Source organism: Coloeus monedula (genome assembly GCF_965178545.1).
Source record: "Coloeus monedula genome assembly, chromosome: 9".
NCBI classification, from domain to species: domain Eukaryota; kingdom Metazoa; phylum Chordata; class Aves; order Passeriformes; family Corvidae; genus Coloeus; species Coloeus monedula.
Genome location: NC_138789.1, coordinates 1,413,325 through 1,435,510, shown reverse-complemented (window position 1 = coordinate 1,435,510; position 22,186 = coordinate 1,413,325). Strand labels below are relative to the sequence as shown.

Genomic DNA, 22,186 nt, shown 5'->3' with positions numbered 1-22,186 from the left:
CATCAAGGTTGGAGTCTTTCTCTTAGGCTGTGTTCAGTTTTCCTTTCGTCTGGGAGAAGAGAATTGGGCACAACTCCTGGGGGCTCTTGGATAATTCAGGATTTGGGGAAGGAATTGCTGTCCCAGGCTGGGAGGAAAAGGGTCCCCTCCACGTCTGTCTCTACTATCACTGGTGGCCTCCTATAAGACATCGATGCTTTTTAGCCATTAGAGTATGCTAATATGAGTATGCTAAAATGGCATCCTGGTGAGGTCCTCAAGGCTCTCCCTCCTCCCACAGGTGCTGTGTGCATTCCTTCCTGTATCATTCCTCCCAGCGACCCCGTCATACTGCCCAAAAATGTCACTGCTGAGACAATGGACCACCGGCTGCAGCCCACCAGAGTCCAGGTAAGAGGGGAGATGAATTCTTCTAGCAGGGGGGGGGTTGCTGGCAGCATGGAGAAGGAACCTCCCTTTCTCTCCATCTGGTGTTTGAACCCAAAATTCCTGCCTCAGGTGGAGAAGGGTCAGGCTTGGAAAGACAAGCAATGGGTGCTGCTACGCCTCCTCCTGCTCTCCTATACCAAAGTTCAGCACAGCTATCAGCTCCCCAGCCAGCTTTCAAGGAATTGCAGGATACCACAATATGTGAAGTTTAATGCAAGAATCCCACTGATTTTTCAGGACGTGCTGTGTGCCTAAACCTGTTAAGCTGCTGTTTATTGTCAGCCAGTGTGCTGGGAGAGCAGAAGCCGCCTCTGGCACAGTGTGAGCCTGGGTCCCCAGCTACCTGGCAGCGGAGATGCAATCCCAGGCAGGCATTTCCCTGCCAAGGAAGAGGCAGGGCACTGTCAGCTGAAAGGTGTCTCTAGCTGCCAGGACCTGCTGGCCAGGCGGGTGCCTCTGCTGCTGGAACAGGGGAGCCTTTCCCTCCCCACCTCTTACTCATTTTGTAGGCAAGGCAGCTCAAATAGCTCAAATAGTTTGGATCCCCGTGGCACGACTTTACCAAAAAGCAGCTCTGCCGGGGTAATATTTCTTAAAATAAAAATGAGATGTATAAGGAAGGAGGTGGAACAAAGAAAAGCAAACAGTCTTCCCAGGAGCCAGTGCTCCCATCCAAATGCTTTCCCCTCCTCCTGGGAAGCCGCAGGAGGCCCAGCATCATGCCTGTGGATACTACCGTGCGTCGCCTTGAATCAGACCCACGGCGGACGCTGCCGGGGGGGTGAGGATGCCTGGGGCATGTGGGATGGTTAAGCACGGGCCTTGGAAGGAGTCCTCGCCTTTGAGGGATCGGATGGCTTGGCCCGTTGAGGCAGTGGTGTTCGGCTTCCCTTTCACCACCGCTGCAGGCTTTCGTGCAAGGGAGGCATTTTGCAGAGAGGAGGAGGAGGGAGAGGAGACGCTATTTTAAGAAGTAGCTCTGTCCTCTGCCAGGACCTCTCTCCCTGGACTGTCTTGTTTTCCTCTCTGTCCTGGCTTCTGTCTCCGCTCCCCACTTGGCTCCCCCAAGCCTCCAACAGTTTGCTGTTCCCGGGAGCTGCCATGCTCCATGAGATGGAGAGGATGGGGCAAACAACACAGGGAAGGCACAGTCCCGTTTTGCTTTCTGATTCATTGCATCCCACAGCTGAGCAAGTTTGTCTCTCTGCCCTGATTTCCCAGCCTGGAATAGGAGTATGCTAATATGAGTATGCTAATATGAGTATGCTAAAATGGCATCCGAGTTGCTCAACAAGCACATACGCAACAACTCCACGGGGTTGGGATGCACACATCCTCTAGGCTGAGCAGGAACTGGTGGGCTCTGGAATTTCCCAGCCTTTGCCCCATTAGGATGGCTCCCTCTGGGTCTGCCCTCCCTGCACTGGTTGAGGATGGCCAGGACCTCATCCTGCTCCAGCCTCATTACAGTCTTGACCAAAGATGCTGCAGAAGGACCTGCAGCTGGTCCTTCTGTGTGGGCAGAACTGCCCCATCCCTAGCTGCTGTGCCACCTGGGAATGCTGGAGCCGGTCTTCCTGCTTCTGGACCTATCAAAGAAGAGGCTGGGAGAAAACACACCTACCCCTCAGTGCGATTCCCGTGCTGTGAAGGGCATCCTAGGACACTTTCACAGGCCAGACGCTGTTTTATGAGGCCTCAGATTTCAAAGCCTGCCCGAGCTTTACAAGGAGGAAATTGCATGTGCGGTGGGGCTTTTCTTCCCCCTGTGTAATCATGAGTGTTCCCCACAAACCCCAGCTAAATGAGCAGGGCGGTGTGTTCCAGGGCCGGGAAACCGAGCCCTTCACATCTCGCTCCTGTGTCCATCTGGCTGCAGCAGCTGAGTTTGTGCCTTGTAAATACCAGTGAGAACCTCAGAGTGACCACGAGTCCGGTGTATCTACTTCAGGTCAGGTCTGGGGAGATGAGTCCTCCCAGGATGCAGTTTTTGGAGCCTGAGCAGGGATCCATGAGCCAATTGTTGTAGGCTCTGAGTGATGACCAGCTGAGAAGCTGGAGAATTCAGCATCACACAGAGACATGATGGTAGGCTCCAGCCTTGTGTGGCTTACCCCCAGCAGCAGCTCCTGGCCAAGTTAGGCACTGTGGTGGCACTGCCAGCCAAACCCACTTCTCAGGTAATCCCTGTCCTCTCCTTTTGTCCTCTTCCAGTTTTGTATCAATATAGAAACATAGAATCACTGAGACTGGAAAAGACTTTCCAGATCACCAAGTCCAACCAATATACATCTACACACACACACAGACACGTGTATCTGGCCTCTGCCTTGAACAATGTACCCTGCTCCGTGGGATCAGCAGCTGCCCTGGATTTGGTGGGCCTCAAAGGGTGCAGAGAGGGTCCTGGCGGTGTCCCTGCTGTTCTGCCCCAGAGTGAGCAGTGCAGTGTTGTAGGAGACCCTCTAGCTCCAGAAAGCACTGCTGGCTGTTTCCCTCCCTCCTCCACCTCACCTAACCGCTGTCTTCTCCTTCTCTCCCAGAACATTGTGTGCACGGGCAGGCTGCGGTGGTACCCGGACCCCTCCGCCATCCACTGCATCCAGTCGTGCGAGGTAAGCCCTCCCTGTCCCCAGCACAAGCTGTGCCTGCTCCTTGCAGGAGAGCTCCTGGCAGTGAAGACCTGCTCCAGCACACACCAGACTGCTTTGACCTTGTGTTTGCTCCGAGCTGGGCCAGGGCTTGCTGGATGAGCGGAGATAGCAGAGGAAGCTATCCTTGGGTAGGGTCCCCACAGCCAGGGCGATGCTGGGGAGCAAGAGCTGCACAATAACCCATTTCCTTCCTTGCCTGCTTCTTGTTGGCCAGCCCAGGCGGAATATTCTAGCAAAAGGATTTCACTGGCAAGGGGTATCCCCCAAAAGCCTGAGCTGGCTCCAGGCTGGAATATTTCCTTAACCAGAACCGCAGTTCTGGAGTAACATGGGTCCAGAAAAGCCCTGCGTGGCTCACCTGTCCAAACCAAACAATCAGGATTTCCAGCCTTGTACATGCAAAACAAACTGCTCCTGAAGAATCTGCAGACAAAGAATTCCTTGCAGAAATTGGTTAGCCACTCATTTAGCTTTGAATAATGACCAGGCAGGAGAAAATCATAGGCAGCCTGGAGTCAGTTTGCAAAGGAAATTAAAAATAGGCAGTCTTTGTCAAGCACTAGTTGTTATTATGATTGAGGATAAAAGGAAAAAGGGGGGAAATTTTGGAATGTTGTATGCTGAAAATTTGGGATTTTTACCAAAAGGGAAAATGTAAATGGAGTTTGCACACCAAAAATAGCTTTGGGGTTTGCTGATTGTATTTTTTCTTGTGCTCATTTCAATGCGAATGATTGCTTTTCCTCACTGGTTCTGCCGAGCTCAGCTCTTTGTCGACTCAAGTGTGGGGGAAAGGGCGATTTTGCAGGGGGCACGTCCCCAGGAAGGAAACCTTATGGTCAGCAGAAGGTGCAGCAGTTATTGCCCAAAGTCAATGTCTGTGTTGTGCGCGTCTACTGCGAGACACAGGCAGTAAGAGTGGGGGAATGAGGTGCTGCGTGCTAGAGAGGTGTTTGGTGATTGAGTACCAGAAGTGAGTGACCCTCTGACACTTTGGGAGTTCTAAGCCTTCTAAACCACGTCTTTTAGCACAAATCTGGTGTAATGTGTTTGAAATGGGATGGCTCAGGTGGAAGAGCAGACCAGATGGTTGAGTGGTTGTCTCTGTGGTGGTTCTGCTCGCGAGGGAGAACTTCTCCTTGTGCTCTCTGGGAGCTGGTCCTTTCAAAAAAGCAGATGGAGTGTGAGGTGCTGCTTCTTCCCTTCCTGTGCAGCTCAGGTAACACAAAGCTGACACAAACGTGAGGATTCTACCTTAGGCTCAGGTACACCAGACTGACCCTAGTGTTTCCTCCTCTGGAGTCCCTGTGCTTCACCTTGGCTCTGTGTCTTCAGTGAGAGATCCCGTAGGGAATGATGAAAAATGCCAGCTTATTTGTGTGTGTGTGTGTGTGAGAGAGAGAGAGAGAGAGAGACACCGAGTACCTGCAGTCCCAGTGTCTCAGTGTAAGTCACTGTGCTCTCATCAACCACCCAAACGTGCTCACAGCCAGCAAGGGCTCTTTCTGTTCCTGTTTGCTTGTCACACTCCTTTACTCTTAGAAAGCAGCCCTAGGCAGGACTCTTGGCATACATGAGGTTAACCAAGCCAAAATGCTGCAGTGTCCCACCAGATGATGGAGAGATTCCATGTTCTTCATTACCCTTGTAGACCTTTTAATGGTTTTTCTGCTTTCAATTATTGTTTTATCAGGAATGACCAAGCAGGCAGTACATATTCTTCCAACCGAGGTCTCACCAAAGCCCTGCACAAAGCTTCCTTGTGCTGGAAATGTCTCTTTTGATGGGACACAGGACTATATCTGTTGTTCCTGCAGTTGCATCAGTCTGGCAGCTCAGACATCCTGAGGTCAGCAAGTACACCCAGATCTTTCTCTTCCTCCTTTGTTTCCAACTGATGAGCACCAAGCTAACAGCAGATGTTTTGCCATCAGTGCAAGAGCTTGCCCTTCAATTTTATGCAGGAGAATGTCATCCTGTTTCTCTTCCTAGTCCTTCAGGTCATCTAACTAATTGTTAGATACCCTGATCCTCCTCTGTGGAACAGAGCCTTCTTCCTTCTTAGCAGTTTCATTAGGGCAGGCCTATTTTTAAGGTCACAGTCACTCACTGTAACACTAATGAAGATTCATCCTCAGTTTCTTTCACCCTTATGCTCTCCTTTTTGACTCTCCTCCTCATCCCTGTTTTCCTTCTCCTCACTTCTCACATCCATGTCTTTGTTTATTCTTTTCCTTATGTTTCCTCCTACGGTGCTGCAAGCTGTTAAGGTTGGACCCGTAATCCAAATTTTCCTAGATAACATTTTTTCTCCCCACATGAGTTTCACAGCAGTCATTGTCTTGCCATAAAGAGTAACTCTTACTGAAAGAGTCTCATTCAAAGAATTGCTGCTGCTTGGCACCGGGAAGAAGGGAGATGTTACCAGTCTCCCTATTTGACCACAGAACACCCTGAATGTGGTTTCTACCTCATCCATGCTGACTTCCATCCTCGTTCCTATTCCTCTCCTGCCCTCCTCCTTGTGACCAAACCACTGCAGTTCTCGGAGGCTGTTTCACTTCCCCCGATCCCTTGGGGATGTGGAGGCATCAGGCAGCAGCAGCAGGGTAGAGAAAGAACACAACCTGTACTCTGTCCTCACTGTATGGTGGCCCCCCTCACACACATGGTTCAGCTTCACTTGCCATGTCCGTGGGTCATCTTAGTCCCAGGTTCCCTCTCATTTCATAGGAGTCCCTCAGTGGAGACACCTCCTTTAAGAGCCCAGACTCTGCCATCACTGGGCAGTGAAGTGCTGTTCCAGGGGACTGTCCATGTCGCCTCAGGTCTGAGTCACCCCTTGGAGATTCCGTTGTCTCTCCATTGACTGCCAAGTGTGTGTTGGATCAGGGAGCTTTCTCTTCTGGATGCCTCAGTGAGCGGAGCAACCCTACGTAAGAGAAATCCAGGCCACCTGGCAGCTCGTACCGTCTCTCCCTGGTGGAGTCACTTCAGGCCGGGGCATGGGAGCAGTAGCCAAGGCTCAACCTTCCCAGCTCCACCTGGAGCTCTGCCTCATGTTGGAAAGTCCAAGTCACTGTGCAGTAGCATTAGAGGGACTCTCGCTCATCTCTATCCCGCGCTGGCGGTGGATCAGCCTGCCTGCTCATCCCTCTCACTCCTCTCCCCACCTCCCTTCTCTTTCTGTTAATCTGGTCATCCATCCGCCTCCCGCTCTCTTGCTGTGCCTTGCCAAGTTCCCCGGCGCTGGAGCAGCGAGGCACGTACTTCAGGGAGGGAGGGATGGATGCAAACCCTTCCAGGAGCCCGTCAGGAATACAAGTTAGCACTGAGCGCGCTTCGCCTTTCGAGGGCCAGCGGAACATCTCGTCCCCTGCCATCAGTAGAAAAACAGATGGCGGCACCAAGGGAGGGGGCTTGGGGCCATGGGGAGAGGAGAGTGGAGGAGGAGAGAAACCCCTCCTCCCCACCGTGGTTTGGGAGGAGGTGGTTTTGGTCCTGGTGGTGTGTTTGACTGCCGTGAGGGAGGTGTTTGCAGCATCTGGGTCACGTTCTCCTAAGCCCATCCCAAGGTGATCACCCGTGATGCGTCCTCCTCCTGTGCTCAAAAGCAGGTGAGACTGTTGGCTTCAGAGGAAGAGACAGCATGTACAGAGATCCAGGTTGCTCCCTTGGGCTATTCCTGCCACAGTCCAAAACAGTCTGTGCATGAGCGTGGCTGCTACAGAGCACCTCCTAGTCTGTGCAGTGCCCTACCTCTGCACCCTTCTACCTCCCACCACAGGGGCTCCTGTGCTTCACATTGTAGATGTGGTTAAGGCGCAAAAGTTCACTTATTTTATCATCATTGTGCTTACCCAGTGTTGTTCACAGGACGGGGTAACCACCACTGTCCTGCTCAAATGCATTCAGAGAAAGCTAGGCTGCTCTTGCAGTGACCAGAGTGAACGTGGGCAGCTTTTTTTGGGCAGCCAACACATTGTGCAGCATGCTGGCCTCATTCTCACCTCCAGCTGCACGTCATTATGTGCAGGTAATAAAGGGATAATAGGAAGGGACCTTTACTTGAGATCTCTGCCTCATGCCCTGGATGAAGATGGGCCATACCAGAACACTGTTGTGAGCATGAGCTGCTGGGAATTTCTCAGGTCTTCCCTGCACGAGGACAAGGTCTTGCTGGCCTCTCATGCTGCTGGTCACGTTATCACAATCGTAAAATGTTAATCTGTTCTCTGTTTTGTGGTTTTCCTGAGGTATTACAATGGAAATGATTAAATAGGGACTGAAGTGTGTTTGTGGTTGCAAGTTGTTCCTGAGTCTCCCGATCCAACAGGTAGTGAAGGACCCTGAAGGATCCTTGGCTCTTCCCACCGGCATGCACTAAACCCTCACTCGGCACATCTGTGGCTCGTGTCCAGCATTTCTCAGTCAGAATTAACCCTTTTGAAGGCACATGCAATAAGGATGGTGGGAAGTGTCACTGAAAATCTGCTGTTCTTTCCTGAGATGGGAGACAGGGTGAGGCTTGTTCCCTGGGCAAGCCTTGCAGCTGGGGTCCAGCTGCCTCTGCTCCTCAGTATCAGCAGGGCCAGGGACCCTCTGTTCTCCCTCATCCCAGGCTTGGGGGTCTCTGCTTTTGTGCCATGGCAAAACTCAGCACAGGAAACTGGTAAGGAATGTGTGTTGCTGGTGGAATGCTCTGCTCCAGGAAAGATTCTCTTCCGTGCTTCTGGGGCTTAAGGCAGCGAGGACTACAGGCACGCCAGCCGCTCCAAGGAGCGTCTCTAGAGCAACTAGAGCAGCATGGCCAGAATTTAGTCACCCTCTCATGATTCACACGTCATCACTCTCTCCTCTCTTGGACCAGGCAGTGCTGTACCTTCCACCCTGCTTTCATGCAGCCTGTGCAGATGGTGGGGGAGCATAAGGAGCAAGGACTGCAGGTAGTGGTCACTTCTGGATCAGACCTGGCCTCTGACTGGTGAAGGCAAACCCCTTCATGCTGGGGAGGTGGAAGGCAAGACAGGGAGTTCTTTACATCCCTGCTGGGTACATTTTCATGCTGCTTTTAACATGGGCAGTGTGGGCTGCTCAGCATGGGATATAGCCTTCCAGGGGCTAATCCCAAAGAAATCTATTCCTCTTCCAAAAATCTCAGCTGAGGCATGCTTTTCCTAAACAGTCAGAAGATCTCTGTCCCCTGCACACACATAGAGGGTGATTGTAGAAGCATCATTTCATTAAGTAACAAAGCAGAGGGAAACAAACTGATCACACAGCAGCACGGTGCAAGGACAAGGGACAGGTGCCCCTCCCCTACCTGCAGGGACAGACTCACAGGACCCCAAAAGATGGGGAGGTATTTTGGCATGGGTAGGGCTCCAGCACCCAGACACACCCCCAGTGGTGGTGGAGCCCTGAAGAGGTGGGAGCAGCCTCAGCTTCCCCGAGCTGCATTGTGCCAGCACTTGGGATGTGCTGCTTCTCTACCCTCTTCAGTTCAGGTGCCTTCCCTTCATCCCTGCCCAGGTCCTGCTTTCCCCCCTCCCAGCAGTCACAGTCGTGCAGCCGGTGCTACAGACAGAGTGGAAAACCACTGAAAGCACCCGCCGAAATAAAAATCAATGAGTCGTTTCTGATAATAAACATCCCCAAGCGTAGCCCAGCCAACTGCTCTTCCAACACGAATATTCATTCCCCTTCAGCTCCTTCATCCCTTGTACATTGTTTTTCTTTCTGTTTAAGATCTGTAACAAGAACTTGGCAGAAACCAGATACAAGTGGGTCAGGAGGCCCTTGTGGTTTTCAAGGCTTGTTTTCCATAACCCGTTCTATCCTGTAACATATTTTGCACAAAGGGCTTGGCAGCAGATCTAATCCATGCAGCAGGCAAGCTGCTGAGGGCAGGATGGCAGGCTGGTGCTCGTGGCATGGGAAGTCCTGCCTTCCCTTGTGTGTCACAGCAGTGTCCCTGTGAATGGTGAGCACTGGGGACTATCTCTGGGAGCCACCATGCTTGCCAGGAGCACTATTGGCACACAGCAACTTCCCCTGCTCCTCTCTCCCTGTTCCTTCCTGCTTCTGTTTCTCTTCTCCTGCTAGCATTGAGATCAGGGTGTAAAAAGGACAAGGCTAAGGAGCTCACCATGAATAGATCATAGACATGGATGTTTTGATGGAAGCAAAGGCCTGCTCCGATGCGGTGATCTACACAAGCTTTTCATCCCTTTCTTCCCTCTTGTCCTTTGGACTGTGCAAAGACCTTTCCAGATGGCTCTCTGCTGAGACGTGAGGCCTCTGAGCAGCACAGGGATAAGGAAACACATCCCCATGCAGGAGTCCAAAGTGCCACAGCAGAAGCATGTCTGAGCCAAATCCTGGCCAGGACACCGGAGCACTTTCAGGCACCATGAAGGCAAGGACCCGCTCTCCTTGGATGGCCATCGACAGCAGCCCACGGAGCCTCTGTGCACTCCCTCCCCCCTACAGACACCAATCCTGCACAACCTCAGCACAAACTGGTTCACATGAGCTTGGCTGTCTGCAGGAAACCCATGTCCAAGGGACCCCACTGTCCTGAAGAACACCTGGAGCTCCACACCAAGACTGCTGGGAGCTGGTATGGTAGTGCCAGTGATGGTCCACGAGCTGAAACCAGGCAGCAGGATGTCACAACCCTCCAGCCCATCACCTCTGCCCTGAAGTGTTCCTTCAGGTGTATGGAGCATGTTTTCAAGCAACAAGCCTCTGTTTCTGTAGTGAGAGTTGGGGAGAAGACATTGGGGCTGGAGACCTGAGATGTGATATCAGCAAGGTGCGTGCTTAGCTGACGAGTGCCTCAGGGACACCAGCAGGCTCAGAAGCAGTTGGAATTTCTCTGTTTTGCTTTCTGTCTGTGTCTGAGGTGATGGGGCAGGTCCATGATGTCTCCAGCAAGCCGTGCTACAGGCATGTACCTCCAAGGGACAGCTGCCACAGTTTGAAAGGAGCAGAGGGATGGCTCAGGGGACAGAAACTGGAAGACATAAAAATGGGCAATGAAGTACTAAGTCTGTAGGATTTTGTTTCTCTTCTTCGGGCCACTTGGTCCCAGGTTCCTGTTTCCAAATTTCTAGTGGTCTCTTCCTCTGGGTGGTGCTCACCCTGCTTCCCTCTTTACAATGGGCCAGGTAGACCTTGCTCACTGCTCAGGGCACAAAGACATCCCAAAAAACTTTCTGAGCATAAGCCAGACCTGTTCCCTCTCTGTCCCTCTCTGGTTTTGAGAGCCGATTTCCTCCTTGTGCCAGAGAGCCTCCAAAAAGAGAGAAGGAAAGTGAATGTGCTCGGGGTGTCAAGGGGGGGAGAAAAAATAAAATAAAAGACACTGCAACAGAGAGAGGGCCAAGAAAAATATTTAATCCAAACAATGAACATTGTCATTTCCTCCCACAGTCTGCATTCCCAGTCAACTTCCCTGGGCAAGCAGGGAGAGCCAAGAATGACCGGGCGCTCTGCCTCACCAGCGTGAATGTGTGTAAGGAAAGGGCTGTGTCCTGGGGACACGGTGCTATAGCATCCCTTTAGCCAGCTCCTGTCACATCTCTGGCCTTAAGGACTGACAGTCTTCTGCAGGGGAACAGTGGTTTGCAAGGGTGTTGGAGGGATTGGGACAGGGATGGGAGGGGGAATTTTCAGGGACCCAAGCTGGGGTGGTGGATGTATTGGGGCTTTAAGTGAACCAGATGTTTAACAAGGCTTTGGGCACTCTTCAGGTCCTCCCAGGGGCCTCCCAGAGCTTTTGGAAAGATCTTGCTAGTGACTGAGGTGGGGAGGAAGGAAAGACACCCGGCAGGGAGAAGCTCCCCTCTGCCTCTCGGAGGGCTCCTGCAGCCCCTCCATGCTTTCCTTTCCCCACACACCCTGCCTGTCCCTCCCTGCCACGGGCAGCACCTTCACCTGGGACATGGCTTCTCTTGCTCCAGACCCCTGGAGCTGTAGCACTCTGCAGCCCTGGGGCAACTCAGGCTCGTGTGCCATGGTTCTGTGAACCCTGGTTTGGGCCGACATCCCTCTGCCACCAAAGGGATGGGGTTTCCAACTGAGCTTCCCACCACTAGTGACTCGTCCATCTCAGGAGCAGAGTTACTGGTGGCGAAGCTGAGGCATGAGGCGTGAGTCTGAGGGCAGCAGCAGCAGCAGCTTTTCCAGGGCTGGTCCCTGCCCAAATGGTGGTTCCCCTGTTTCTCTGGGGGTGCTTTCAAGGCAACAGCTGAGGAGGGCAAAGACACCTGCGCCTTCTCAGCCACGTGGCTGTATCAGCTTGATGCTCAGAATACCAATTCCCAAAGGGAAAAATGAAAGGACAGCAAAACCCAGGCCGACTTAGAAGCTCCATGAAAGCAAACTATGCACCCTCCTTGGGTGGATCAGCACAGTCACAACACCCTGGACCAGTCTGGGAGAAAGCATTTTGCTTCTTAAGGCTAGACTTGACTCCTGGAAACTGGGATTTGGCCTTTCAATGGCTGTGTGCAGATAGAAATGACAAGCACTTTCCACCTCAGATCAGGGGAGTCTTTCAGCTCCTCAGTTACACAGCTGGCCAGGTGAATGCTGATTTTTTTTTTTTTTTTTTCCCCTCTTTATTCCACCTTCCTCCAAAGCATCTGGAAGGGGTGATGGCCAAAAGCAAGGGGCTGGGCCTTCAGGTGTGCTCAACCAGAGCAAAACCTTCATTCCTGGAAAATAATGTCTCCCAAGCACCGGCAATGCAACACTGAAATATGCACAACACTGATGGGATCTGTGATTGAGCCTTCATGATCCACCTTTCACTCACCTGTTGCACCTTTTTGTGCTCTTTCACACTGAATCAACCTACGTGTGAGGTGGATTTGAAGAAAAATGCCTGGAGCCTTTCTTCCTCACTGATGGCACTGGGGACTCCCTGCTGGGCAGGACAGCAGCCCCGAGGATGGAGCCAGCCTGGGGACTCTTCAAGGGCTGTGGAAAAATACTGTGCACAGGCACTGTACCCTGCGTGACATCTCCCAGCATCCTTGAGAGATGGACCCACTGAGCACTCAGAGATGCTTCTGGCTGGCATGCACTGGGATCTAACCAGCCCTTTCTCCCATCCTTCCTCTGCCTGCAATATTTTTCCCTCTTCCATTCTTTTCCCTCCTTCGATTTTTTCTCTTTTCAGCTGTGCCTGCTCCCAGCTTTGAGAGCCTCTGTTTTTTTAGCCTATTTAAATTGCCAAGCCCTTGATTTGCTGTTACTATTTTCGTGCCGGCAGCACAGGGCCCTGGCCCAGCAGTGCCAGATGCTGCACCTCCACGTGCTGACACACGCCCCGCTGCAGCTCCTGTCTGAACAAACAAGGAAGATGGATGGGCGAGCGGGAGATCCGCTGACACAGCCCGTCTCCCTGGCTGCCTCGGTGGCACGCCGCCTGGCCCAGCAGCTCCCCACCACTCAACACAGCACAGAGCGGCTGCTGCAATTGCCTTATTCATTTTTTCCCTGTTTATAAGAGACATTTCAACCAGCCCACGACCCCCCCCAGGCTGCAGGGTGCGTGTTCCGGCAGTTGGGACCCAGCTGACCATTTCCCTGGATCACATCCGTCACCTTCGTGTGGCACAGCTGGGCATTGGTGTTTTCCTTTTTCTTGGCAGCACCTTCCGACATCGTCAGGTGGTTTTGCGAGTGGCCTTCTCCCACCACTGGCATTGCTTTCTGTAGTGTGACTCGAGCACAGGCTGAGCAGAGTCTGTACAGGGTCTGCTCCCTCACATCGCCTATCCTCAGCACATTGCATCGCCTGTGTCCTCCCTTGCCATGATTCCTGCAAGGCCAAAATGAGACTGATGCAAGGACAAGGGCTCCTGTGCCCTCGAGGGTAACCAGCACTTTACTTGGCTCTTTCTGCTTGCAAAGACAAAATCATCTGGAGGTTCCCAGTAAGGCAAAGGCACAGGAGTCACCATGTTCTCCAAACACTAGGCAAGGAGCGGGGACAGAAATCCCCAAACCCTGTGCCTGGCTCTCCTGAGCCTCGAGTCCAATTAGTCATTTTTTATTTTCCCTTCATATGTTTTTCCAATGTGATTTGGAGCATGAGTTGTTAAGTTTCCCCAACAAGTGTTGCCATAGGAGCCTGTATTTGTTTAGGGTGGGGTACGGGCTCCGGCTGGGTGAGAGGAGGGGGCAGTTAGCCCTGAAAGGTGTAGTGAGAGGCTGAGAGCCTCTCCTTCCCCATCCTGTCCCTGCCTCTGTCCTCCCCCCACCTTGCACGCAAGATCTGGAAATCGTTTCAGACCTGTGCAGCCAGGATGGGCAAACCTCCCCATAATTGTATGGAAACTACCAAAGCGACGGGTGTTGTTTTGCCAGTGACTCATGACATATGGAGCAAAGCTCAAGGAAAAACTCCACCGCGGGGAAGGCTGCAAAAGCAAATCACACCCAGAAGAGCCTTCCCCTGCCAGCGGCCCTGGCCAGTCCCCTGACTGCATCCTGGCACCTGCCAACCCCGACATCCCTGCCCTAGCCCTCCCGGTGCTCAAAGCTGCTTCGAGACTAAGAAACCTTCTTTGATCACAATCATTTAAGACCCACCTGATGCTTTTTAGTGGAAGAGGAGTGTTAACACTGTTGCCTTGAAGAAAGTGCACCCTGGTCTCCTCTGGATGTGGTTTGTGACAGCAACGATTGGGGTCAAATCCCTTTTTGTTTTTGAGCGAGCTACCTAACTCGGCTGTGCCTCAATTTCCCAGCTGCAGGAAGGTGTGCTCTTTCTATTGCTCTTCCGAGGTCTTCCAGGCTAAAGTGATCTCTCTGTGGCTGCCTGAGACCAGACTTGGTGGTTTGCCATAATCCCTGCTGCTACTGCCTAAAGTGTTAGTAGCCTGTGTTGAGCCCATTTCTGTTCCTTGTGAGTCGCAAGGACAAAAAGCCACATAGGTTCTCTGCTTTTGGCATGGTTTCTTCATGTGAATTTACTGGCATTATCACCAGGCCCACATGTTGGCTTTGGCACAGGGGGTGCAGGGCTGTTGTGGGGCAGTGGTGTTTTTCAGCAGGCTGTCATTCAGTTTAAGGGTGCTACATGTGAATGTCCATCATCAAAGGCTGAGTCTGGGCATTTTTGGGAGTCTGGTTGTTGTTTGGAGCCAACCAGATCCAATGAAACTAGTCAGCTGTTTCCATGAACAACGGGATAGCCAGGTTTCCACCAAGAGTCCTGTTCAGTCTGGAGAAGACTCTGGAAACCTTAAAGCACCTTCCCGGACTAAAAGGGGCTACACAAGAGCTGGGGAGGGACTTTCGGCAAGGGCATTGAGCAATAGGATAAGGGGTAGTGGCTTTAAACTGAAAGAGGGTGGGTTTAGACTTGATATTAGGAAGACATTTTTGACTCTGAGGGTGTTGGGACACAGGCACAGGCTGCCCAGAGAAGTTTTGGCCACTCTATCCCTGAAAATGTTCAAGACCAGAGTGGACAGGACACCTGGTATAGTGGAAGATGTCCCTGCCCATGGCAGGGGTGTTGGAATGAGATGGTCTTTAAAGCCCCTTCCAATCAAAACCATTCCATGATTCCACGATTCTGATGGAAACCGTCCTTCTGGAGGTCGGCCATGGTTGCTGGGCCAGCAAGTACCATCAGAGAGCCCGAAATGGAAGAAGCATTTAATTGCTAATCACCCTATCAACGAATGGCTTCTCCATGCTGTGGCTCGTTCAGCTGCTGCCTGGCGGTGCTGGTGTGTATCTGTGATAAATAAACCTTGGCTGCTGACCGCTCCTGACCCTCCTTGCAAGCGCTGCCCTGCTCACAGCCGGTGCACGGGACAGTTTTCCAGCCATCGCTGGCTGCTTCCCAGCCCCAGCTGCTCGTTTCTCTTCTCTGATCAGATGACTCATGTAACTAAAACAACAAAAAACTGGTTTTCTGAATGGCTGCTTGTGCCATTTAACATTTCTGACACGATTCCATGATCCTCTAGCTGCTGCCCTTGGAACACCCACTACTCCCATCCACACCAGCTGGGATATCTGGTGCCCTTTGGCTTTGAAGAGGGGGTTGTGTATGGTGGAAGTGGGCACAGGGACCTTGCTGAGGACCTGGGACCTGTACTTTTGGGGGCAACCTTATGCTTTTGAATGACCTTTCACAAAGCCTTGTTCCTCTCTGCCTTAGCCCTTCCAAGCAGACGGCTGGTGTGACACCATCAACAACCGGGCATACTGCCAGTACGACGGCGGGGACTGCTGCTCCTCCACACTGTCCTCCAGGAAGGTAAGAGAGCACCTCCCAGGGCCTTGGCCAGGATCTATGGATTCAGGGGTGACTGCTATCGACGTTCTTTGGCTTTCCTGGCTGTGGAACTGAGCCTGCAATGCAATTCTCCCATGAACGGAGAACAAACCCATGATTTTAAACCAAAGCCAGCTGAAGCTGATGGACATCGTTGCACTGATTAAGAGTGGGGTTTGGACACAGGCCAGTGTGATTGAAGCTTCAGCCCAGCTCCCCCTGAGGTTCATGGGATTTCCTCTCATTTTGGGAAACAAGTCCCAAAGAAATGACTTCCACAGGACATAGTGCTAGACATGGTGAGTCAGAAGTCACCTTGTTGTGTAATTGAGCTGTCTCAGGGGATTTTTGGTATGGTCCACTGGCATCTGCTACAAATGATGTTTCCTCCCCTCTCTGAGGAAGGAAGAATAGTGTAGAGGGAGCAACTTGGCGTTCAGGTTGCTCAGACCCTTCTTTGTCTCCCGTCACAACCTTCCCTCCCACCTAACTCGCTATCCAGCACTCACAGCCCATTCTTCCTAATCATATCCAACAGCAAAACAAATCACAGGGCATGAAATAACTTCTCACTGCGAAAATATGTGAATTTGGATCTTCTCATCTTTGTTGTGGAGCTCGAATCATTTCTCCTTTCATCACGCATACATACACAGAGGAAAGAAAAAATAAAATCCTGGGAAGATCCACTTGAGATAGGAAAGAAAAGGCTTTACACCCAAGTGATGAGTGAAATCCCCACAACAGTATCATGACATCTCGGAGCAAGGCATGGCCAAAATAAAGGTTGGGTTCACAGCGGAAAGTGGAGGGGTTCAGTCCCATGGCTCTCAGGAGACCCAGACCCAGCTTGCATCCCCCACAGGTCCCAGATCAGCTGCTCAACAAGCCTCTAGCACATCTCTGTTAAGGCAGATGGAGAAATACAGGGTTTAAACATCACAAGATCCCCAAAGCACTCCAGCCATTCCTTCACTGATCCAGTCTGTGAAAAATCAAATGTGTTTTCACAGTAAGAAAGACTCCTGGCTCTGAGCCTGGTGTGTATAAAACCTCTGAAGGAAACTGTTTTCTCAGCTCCCATGGCTCATCACCAGGCCACTGTCAACCAGGAGTCAGATGCTCAGCGCATGCCCTCCCTCCTTTCTCTGCTACCACCAGCTAAGGGGACGCAGGCTTGCTCAGTCACATGCGGTTGTTGTAGAGAAAGTAACGTGCAATGAGCCTCCCTACCTGCATGGGGTGTCTCAAAGCTGCCCAGCTTGTGAGTGGCCCGAGATGAACCCACTGCCTGCCCCACGGAGGCTGTTCCTGCTCACAGAGCCTCCCTCCTGCCTGGCTTTCCTTAATCCACCATGCACAAGGACAATACAACCTCATGTTGGGCAGTGTGGAGGTCAGCTCTGCAGCTGGGAGCTTGGCTGAGCTCCTCCAAGAGCTGCAGATGAGGCTGCATTATCTTCATGCTTTGCTGGAAGAGTCACAGGTCCACAGGTTCAGACGTGGATGAAGGGGGTTTTCTAATAGGGACCAAACCTAAATCTAGAGGTGCCTCACCACTGCCAGCCCTAGTCCGAACATCTTACACCCATCAGGGGACACTTCTTCCCAGGGCTTGACATTGGGGGCACAAGATTCAATCTGACCTTTGGCCACAAAATTTGAAACACGTTAACAAAAAGGAAAAGGCTAAGAACAAAACTCAGCTGGAGACAGGTCATATCAGAGCCCATTCCCCAGCGAGCGCAGAGCCTGGCAGTGCCAGCAACTGGGCACAGCCCAAAATGTCCATTTGTCCACAGCGGGGCTGGAGAGGCCTTGTGGGTGCATGGGGGTGTCTCGGGGCGGAGGCTGAGCTCTCCCTTTGTCCCGCAGGTGATCCCGTTTGCTGCTGACTGCGACCAGGACGAGTGCACGTGCCGTGACCCGGCGGCCGAGGAGAACCAGTAGCGGCAGCTGAGGGGCCTCTCTCGGTCAGGCAGCGCCGCAGGAGCGAAGGGGCAGCGGCGGGGCCGTGGGCATGGCGGGGCAAGGGGCAGGAGCGTGAGGGAGAGCCGGGCAGGGGGATGGCGACTGCACACGGAGGGCTCGAGTCCAGGCCACCAAGGAGCCCAGGAGGGCAAGCACGTGGTCCCCTCCCCATCGCTGCTCCCTCCAGAGCCCACGCGAGGGGCTCAGGCAGGGGTCTGGTGCCACCTCAGCCACACGCTGGGCTAGGGTCCACGCCGAGAGCCCAGGTGCTGCCATGGATGGTTGTCCTGGTCTGGCTCCTGGGTGTCTGTCTTTGCTCTGGATTTTGTCACTATTCACCCCTCTCTGCTGTACAGGCTTCTTTTAGCAAGGTTGAGGTAGTTGTGATCTCTCTGCAAATATTTAAACTTAATTATATCTATATACATATATATAATATATATATATAAATATATATTATATTTTCTTTGCTCTTGATGAAGCTGAGAAAGGATATCCTTTATCACACACCCATGCTGCTGTGAAGTACAAACCGTTGGGAAAAGCACAGGAGGAGCAGGGATTTTCCCCTTCCTTGCTGAGAGGGAGCTGGAATGAGGACAGAGAGAGAAGCCAAACATCCAGGCCATGCCAGGAGAGAGCTCCCCAGGCGTGGAGGCTCCCACCTCAAGGTGATTTGGGCATCTTGCAGGGACCAAGTTTTGCCCTTGGTATTTACCAATGCTTTGCCTTGTTCTGCTTAGGGTGTGGATCAGGATCAGGAATCTGGGGTTGAGAAAAAATGTTGCTGTGCCCTTGAATCATCCCAGTGAGCACAGCAGATTCCAAGGGCACCACAGGCATCCATCACACATTATTTTAGAGCCCTCTGGGCAGGGCTGTGTGTCCATGGGGATCACTGCATGGTCAATAGGAGCAAAGACTCACCATGCTCCCTCCCTGTCTCACTCCCCCAGCCACTGCACACCCAACTGGACGTAGAGGCCAAACCAGCGTAGCTGTGTGATGCTTGAATGAAGGATGCTGAGGCGGTCCTTCTTCTCTTCCCCCCACGTCTGAGCTCCAACTGAGTTGTGTTGTCAGCAGCTCTCAGAGGAGACTAGACCCTGTAATGCCAAAGGGACCAAAAAAAACCTGTCAGGAGACTTTGAGCATCATGTCTCACTGAGATTTTCCTTAGCAGAAGTAGTATTATTATCTCTGTCCAAGCCCCTCACACTGGACATACAATTGCTGACTTCCAAGAGGCTCCTGCTCCTGTAGGCACTAAGTGAAAATCTGCAGATTCAGTTCTGGCCTCAAAGAAGCCCAGCAAGAAACTCTGCCCCCCATAAAATTGATTCCCAGAAGCTCAGCTTGGACCCAGCCGCATAAAGGCAGCAATAGGGAAGGTGCCTGGCTCCAGCTGGGAGTATCATGGATGGCTTTGTGCTGCAAAGAGGCAGAGAAAAGGGATAGAAAGAGGAGAGGAGAGCAGAGAAGGGACCACAGAGTTGGAACTCACTGCAGTGTCCCCGGGTGAGCTGCAGGCTGGGACCAAAGGACTCCAGGCTGCCTGGCTGTGTCCTGCCTGCATGGCCTGTGCTGTTGGATACAGGCTTCAAGCCGGAGTTTGTCTGGTGAAGAAGTGGTGGAGAGAGGGTGACACGGTGTGGAGAGACCAGGAATTTTCAAGGCATCGTTTGGCTTCCACTAGCTCTAGCCCATGCTGTTCTGTCGGGCACTGCCTACGGTTGTGTTTTACTGGAGGACCCGAGTAGGGGCAGAGGTGCTTGGACATCCTGCCAGCATCCAGGCAGGAGATGCCTTTTCCTTCTCCAAACCCTTTCCTGACCCCATCTACTTGGCCTAGGCAGGGATTTGAAGAGAGGTGGGGGACAATGAGCCCCATCCCCTCTTGCAGTAGGGACGCCGACATTTCTGTTCTCGTCATGCACAGGTGACGACACCCCAAAATTCACCGTCAGCTGGGCAGAGAGCAGCAACATCAGATACCCACTTTTCAATAAAAAAACCAGCTCTCAAGCAACCCAAGGAAATTCAAATAATAGCTGGCCCAACACCCCCAGGATGTGCAGCTCGGGCAGCCTGTCCTGCTCCATCAGTGCAGGAAAGGGGAGACCCAGGGGTGCCAACACAGCAGGAGTGGGGTCCTGGCAGCCCCCACAGGTGGGGACAGCAGGGACGTGGGATGAGCATGACATGCAGAAGCAGAATTTCAAGTCCCAGCATCTTGCCATGACAAAGCCTTCCCTGCCTGGTGTCAGCATGCCTATGTGTTTATATGCCAAATTTTTATCCTCTTGGCATGAAAATCCCATTGGTTTTTTTTTCTCTGCTCGCCTGTGTGTGCAGGGAAGGGACTGTGCCCCATGGAGAGGGGAACTGGGGGGTTGGGATGGGAAATGCTGGCTTGGCTGGTAGACATTTGTGCTTCTCATGACCAGACAGCTTCTATGTACTGAAATATTGTTCTTCTATAGCGACACTGAGCGGTTTTTGTCCCCTTTAGGGTTTTATTCACAACGGAGGCTGCTGCTATTTTTATTTTTTTGTATTTGATAATTATTTTTTATAAAAATCTATGAAAAATAAATAATCTTCTCATCCTCCATCTCTTTTGCCTCCTTGATTCACCCAAAAGGGGGCCAGGGAGGTGGTTTGCCTGTCCCGACACCTTCGGTCAGACACATTCTCCTCTTCCCAAACCACGGACTCTCCCAGAACAGTCACAGCCCAGTTGGAGATTTCCTTCAGGTTTTGGGGTGTGTAGGGACACTCACCTCCAGTGAGTGCCACCCAGGCAGCTTTTGCTGTGCCATCAGCTGCAAGAACACTTTTGCAGAAGGTCTTCTGCTGGTTATGCTACAAACTGGGTCAAGGCTGGTCACTTTTTCTAATTAATCCACTTAAAATGTAGTGAAATCTCTGTGTGTGTGTGTGTGTGTGTGTGTGTGTTCACGCCCCACCTCCCTGGGCATGGGGAGCAGAAGGTAGCTCACACTAGAGCCAGAGGACCCTGTGGTATCCTGGCAAGAAAGTTAAAACCCAGGACAATAAAGTTACTTTAAGATTTGGGGATTTTTTTTCTTTGTTTCTTTAAGCAACCAGGTAAACTTCGTACCTATGGGATGAGAAACCCCAAAAAGCCCTTGCCCTGTGTTTAAACCCCACTTTTCTTCCTCCAGCCATCTCTGATGCCCCTCATCGGTCCTTTCTTGGTGTCTGGTCTTTGCACAGGGACTCAGTCCCAGAGGAGGAACAGCATCTCCTGGTGACCTCAAATGTCCCCTCTAGGGCAAAGCTCCCCAGATCATGCACTCTGGAGAGCAGCCAGATTTGTTGAAAAGGAGTGGTCCCTGCTGCCCCCTGCTTTCTGGGGATGAACAGGGCCTGCTGGCCAACGCCAACCCTTCCAACACACACACATATCACCAAAGCCTTCCTAAAAACCTACCAGTGTGCTGGTGACGTGCCCCTTACAGTCCACTTTCTTTCTCCAAACCCCCATGGATTGCAGGCCAGATGAGCCCTGAGGAGATTTTGTGATGAGCCAGCTGTGCTGAGATCTTCTTACACAGCAGTTTAGGCTTGCAGCTGCACACGCTGCTGCCAGACAGACCCTCTCCTCCTCCTCCTCCTCCTCCTCTTCCTCCTCCTCCATCTCGTTACATAGCCACAGCTTATTGTGCAGTGAGCTGGTGGTTAACTGCATGGAAAATAGCAGAAGGAAAGTATCGGGGTGTATTTTTAGCTTATTTTCCTGCAATTTAGCACTGGGAAAAGAAAAAAAAAAAGTCAAGTTGTTCCATGAGACTCGATGAAGTCTGGTTTCCTACGGATTCGTGTGCTACAGCCCCTAAATTCCCGCTGTGTCCTCCTAGGTGTCCTGTCTGTCTGCCTGCAGGAACCCCAGGCTCTCCCTGGGTCTTCCACCCTTCTGGCAGGGCAGGTGGCAATACACGCTGGGCTTGGCCAAGGGACCTGCCCTTGTACGTCCCGATGGCCTGGCCATTAGGCACAACACTGCACTCTGAGTGGCTTCTGGCATCCTTGGCAGACCTCACCTCGGTTCAGGCGCTGCTTTTCGCATTCTTTGTGGGATGTTAACACTCGTGTTGCTGCTAGTCCTCTCTCAAAAGTCTGCCAGATGGACTAGGACATGCTCTGGGGGTGGCTGACCACCAGACAGCACCATTCCATCCCCCTTTTATACTAAAAGAACGGCTGAAAGAGGCTTTTTTGGACGCCGCTTCCAAGTTCCCAGCCTCTGTGGAGGCTTGCAAATCAAGGGCTGAGAGGCCCTTGCCGAGGATGCGTAAATAAGTGTGGTTTTTCCCCCAAAGGTGACTGGAGACATCTTTACCTTCCCAGGTCCGGCAGAGCAGGTGGGCAAGGCGAGGTGCAGGACACGGCTCCATCTGTGTGTGCTGAGTGGTTTGGGACTTGGCTAACCCAGCAGGCAGATGGGCTAATGCTAAACTTGTGTGAAGACTCAGCCGAGTTCAAAGGCTGGGAGTGTTTCATCTGTGACCAAAGATGACATCAACTGGACCAAAACTATAAACAAACACTCCAGCTTGCCAGAGCCAGGGATTACTAACAGCTCCGTTTAATAGTCAGTTAAATTATCATCTGGAGTTTTACATAGTGTTACAATGATTTTGTTGCTGTTGTTTAAAACCTTGGGTTTTTTTATTATTCTCTTTTTTTAATTAATCCAGAAGGGTTTTGTATTTCTTGCCACATGGCTAGCTCACCCTAAAGCACCCTACTTTCAATCTACAGTAGTAAAACGTCACATTAGAGTTTTAATAGAACA

At 51.9% G+C, this 22,186-nt stretch overlaps 1 protein-coding gene across 1 annotated transcript in view; it reads left to right on the top strand.

Moving 5' to 3' along the window:
- PAPPA2 (pappalysin 2) overlaps positions 1-17,343 on the top strand; it is a gene marked incomplete at both ends in the record, with an annotated part of 87,306 nt that extends 69,963 nt beyond the window's left edge. The window contains 4 exons of the mRNA XM_082287186.1: positions 281-390; positions 2,973-3,044; positions 15,277-15,375; positions 17,269-17,343. Coding sequence (XP_082143312.1) covers positions 281-390; positions 2,973-3,044; positions 15,277-15,375; positions 17,269-17,343 — 356 coding nt within the window. The remainder of the gene's footprint in view (positions 1-280; positions 391-2,972; positions 3,045-15,276; positions 15,376-17,268) is intronic.
- Between the last annotated feature and the right edge of the window lie 4,843 nt (positions 17,344-22,186).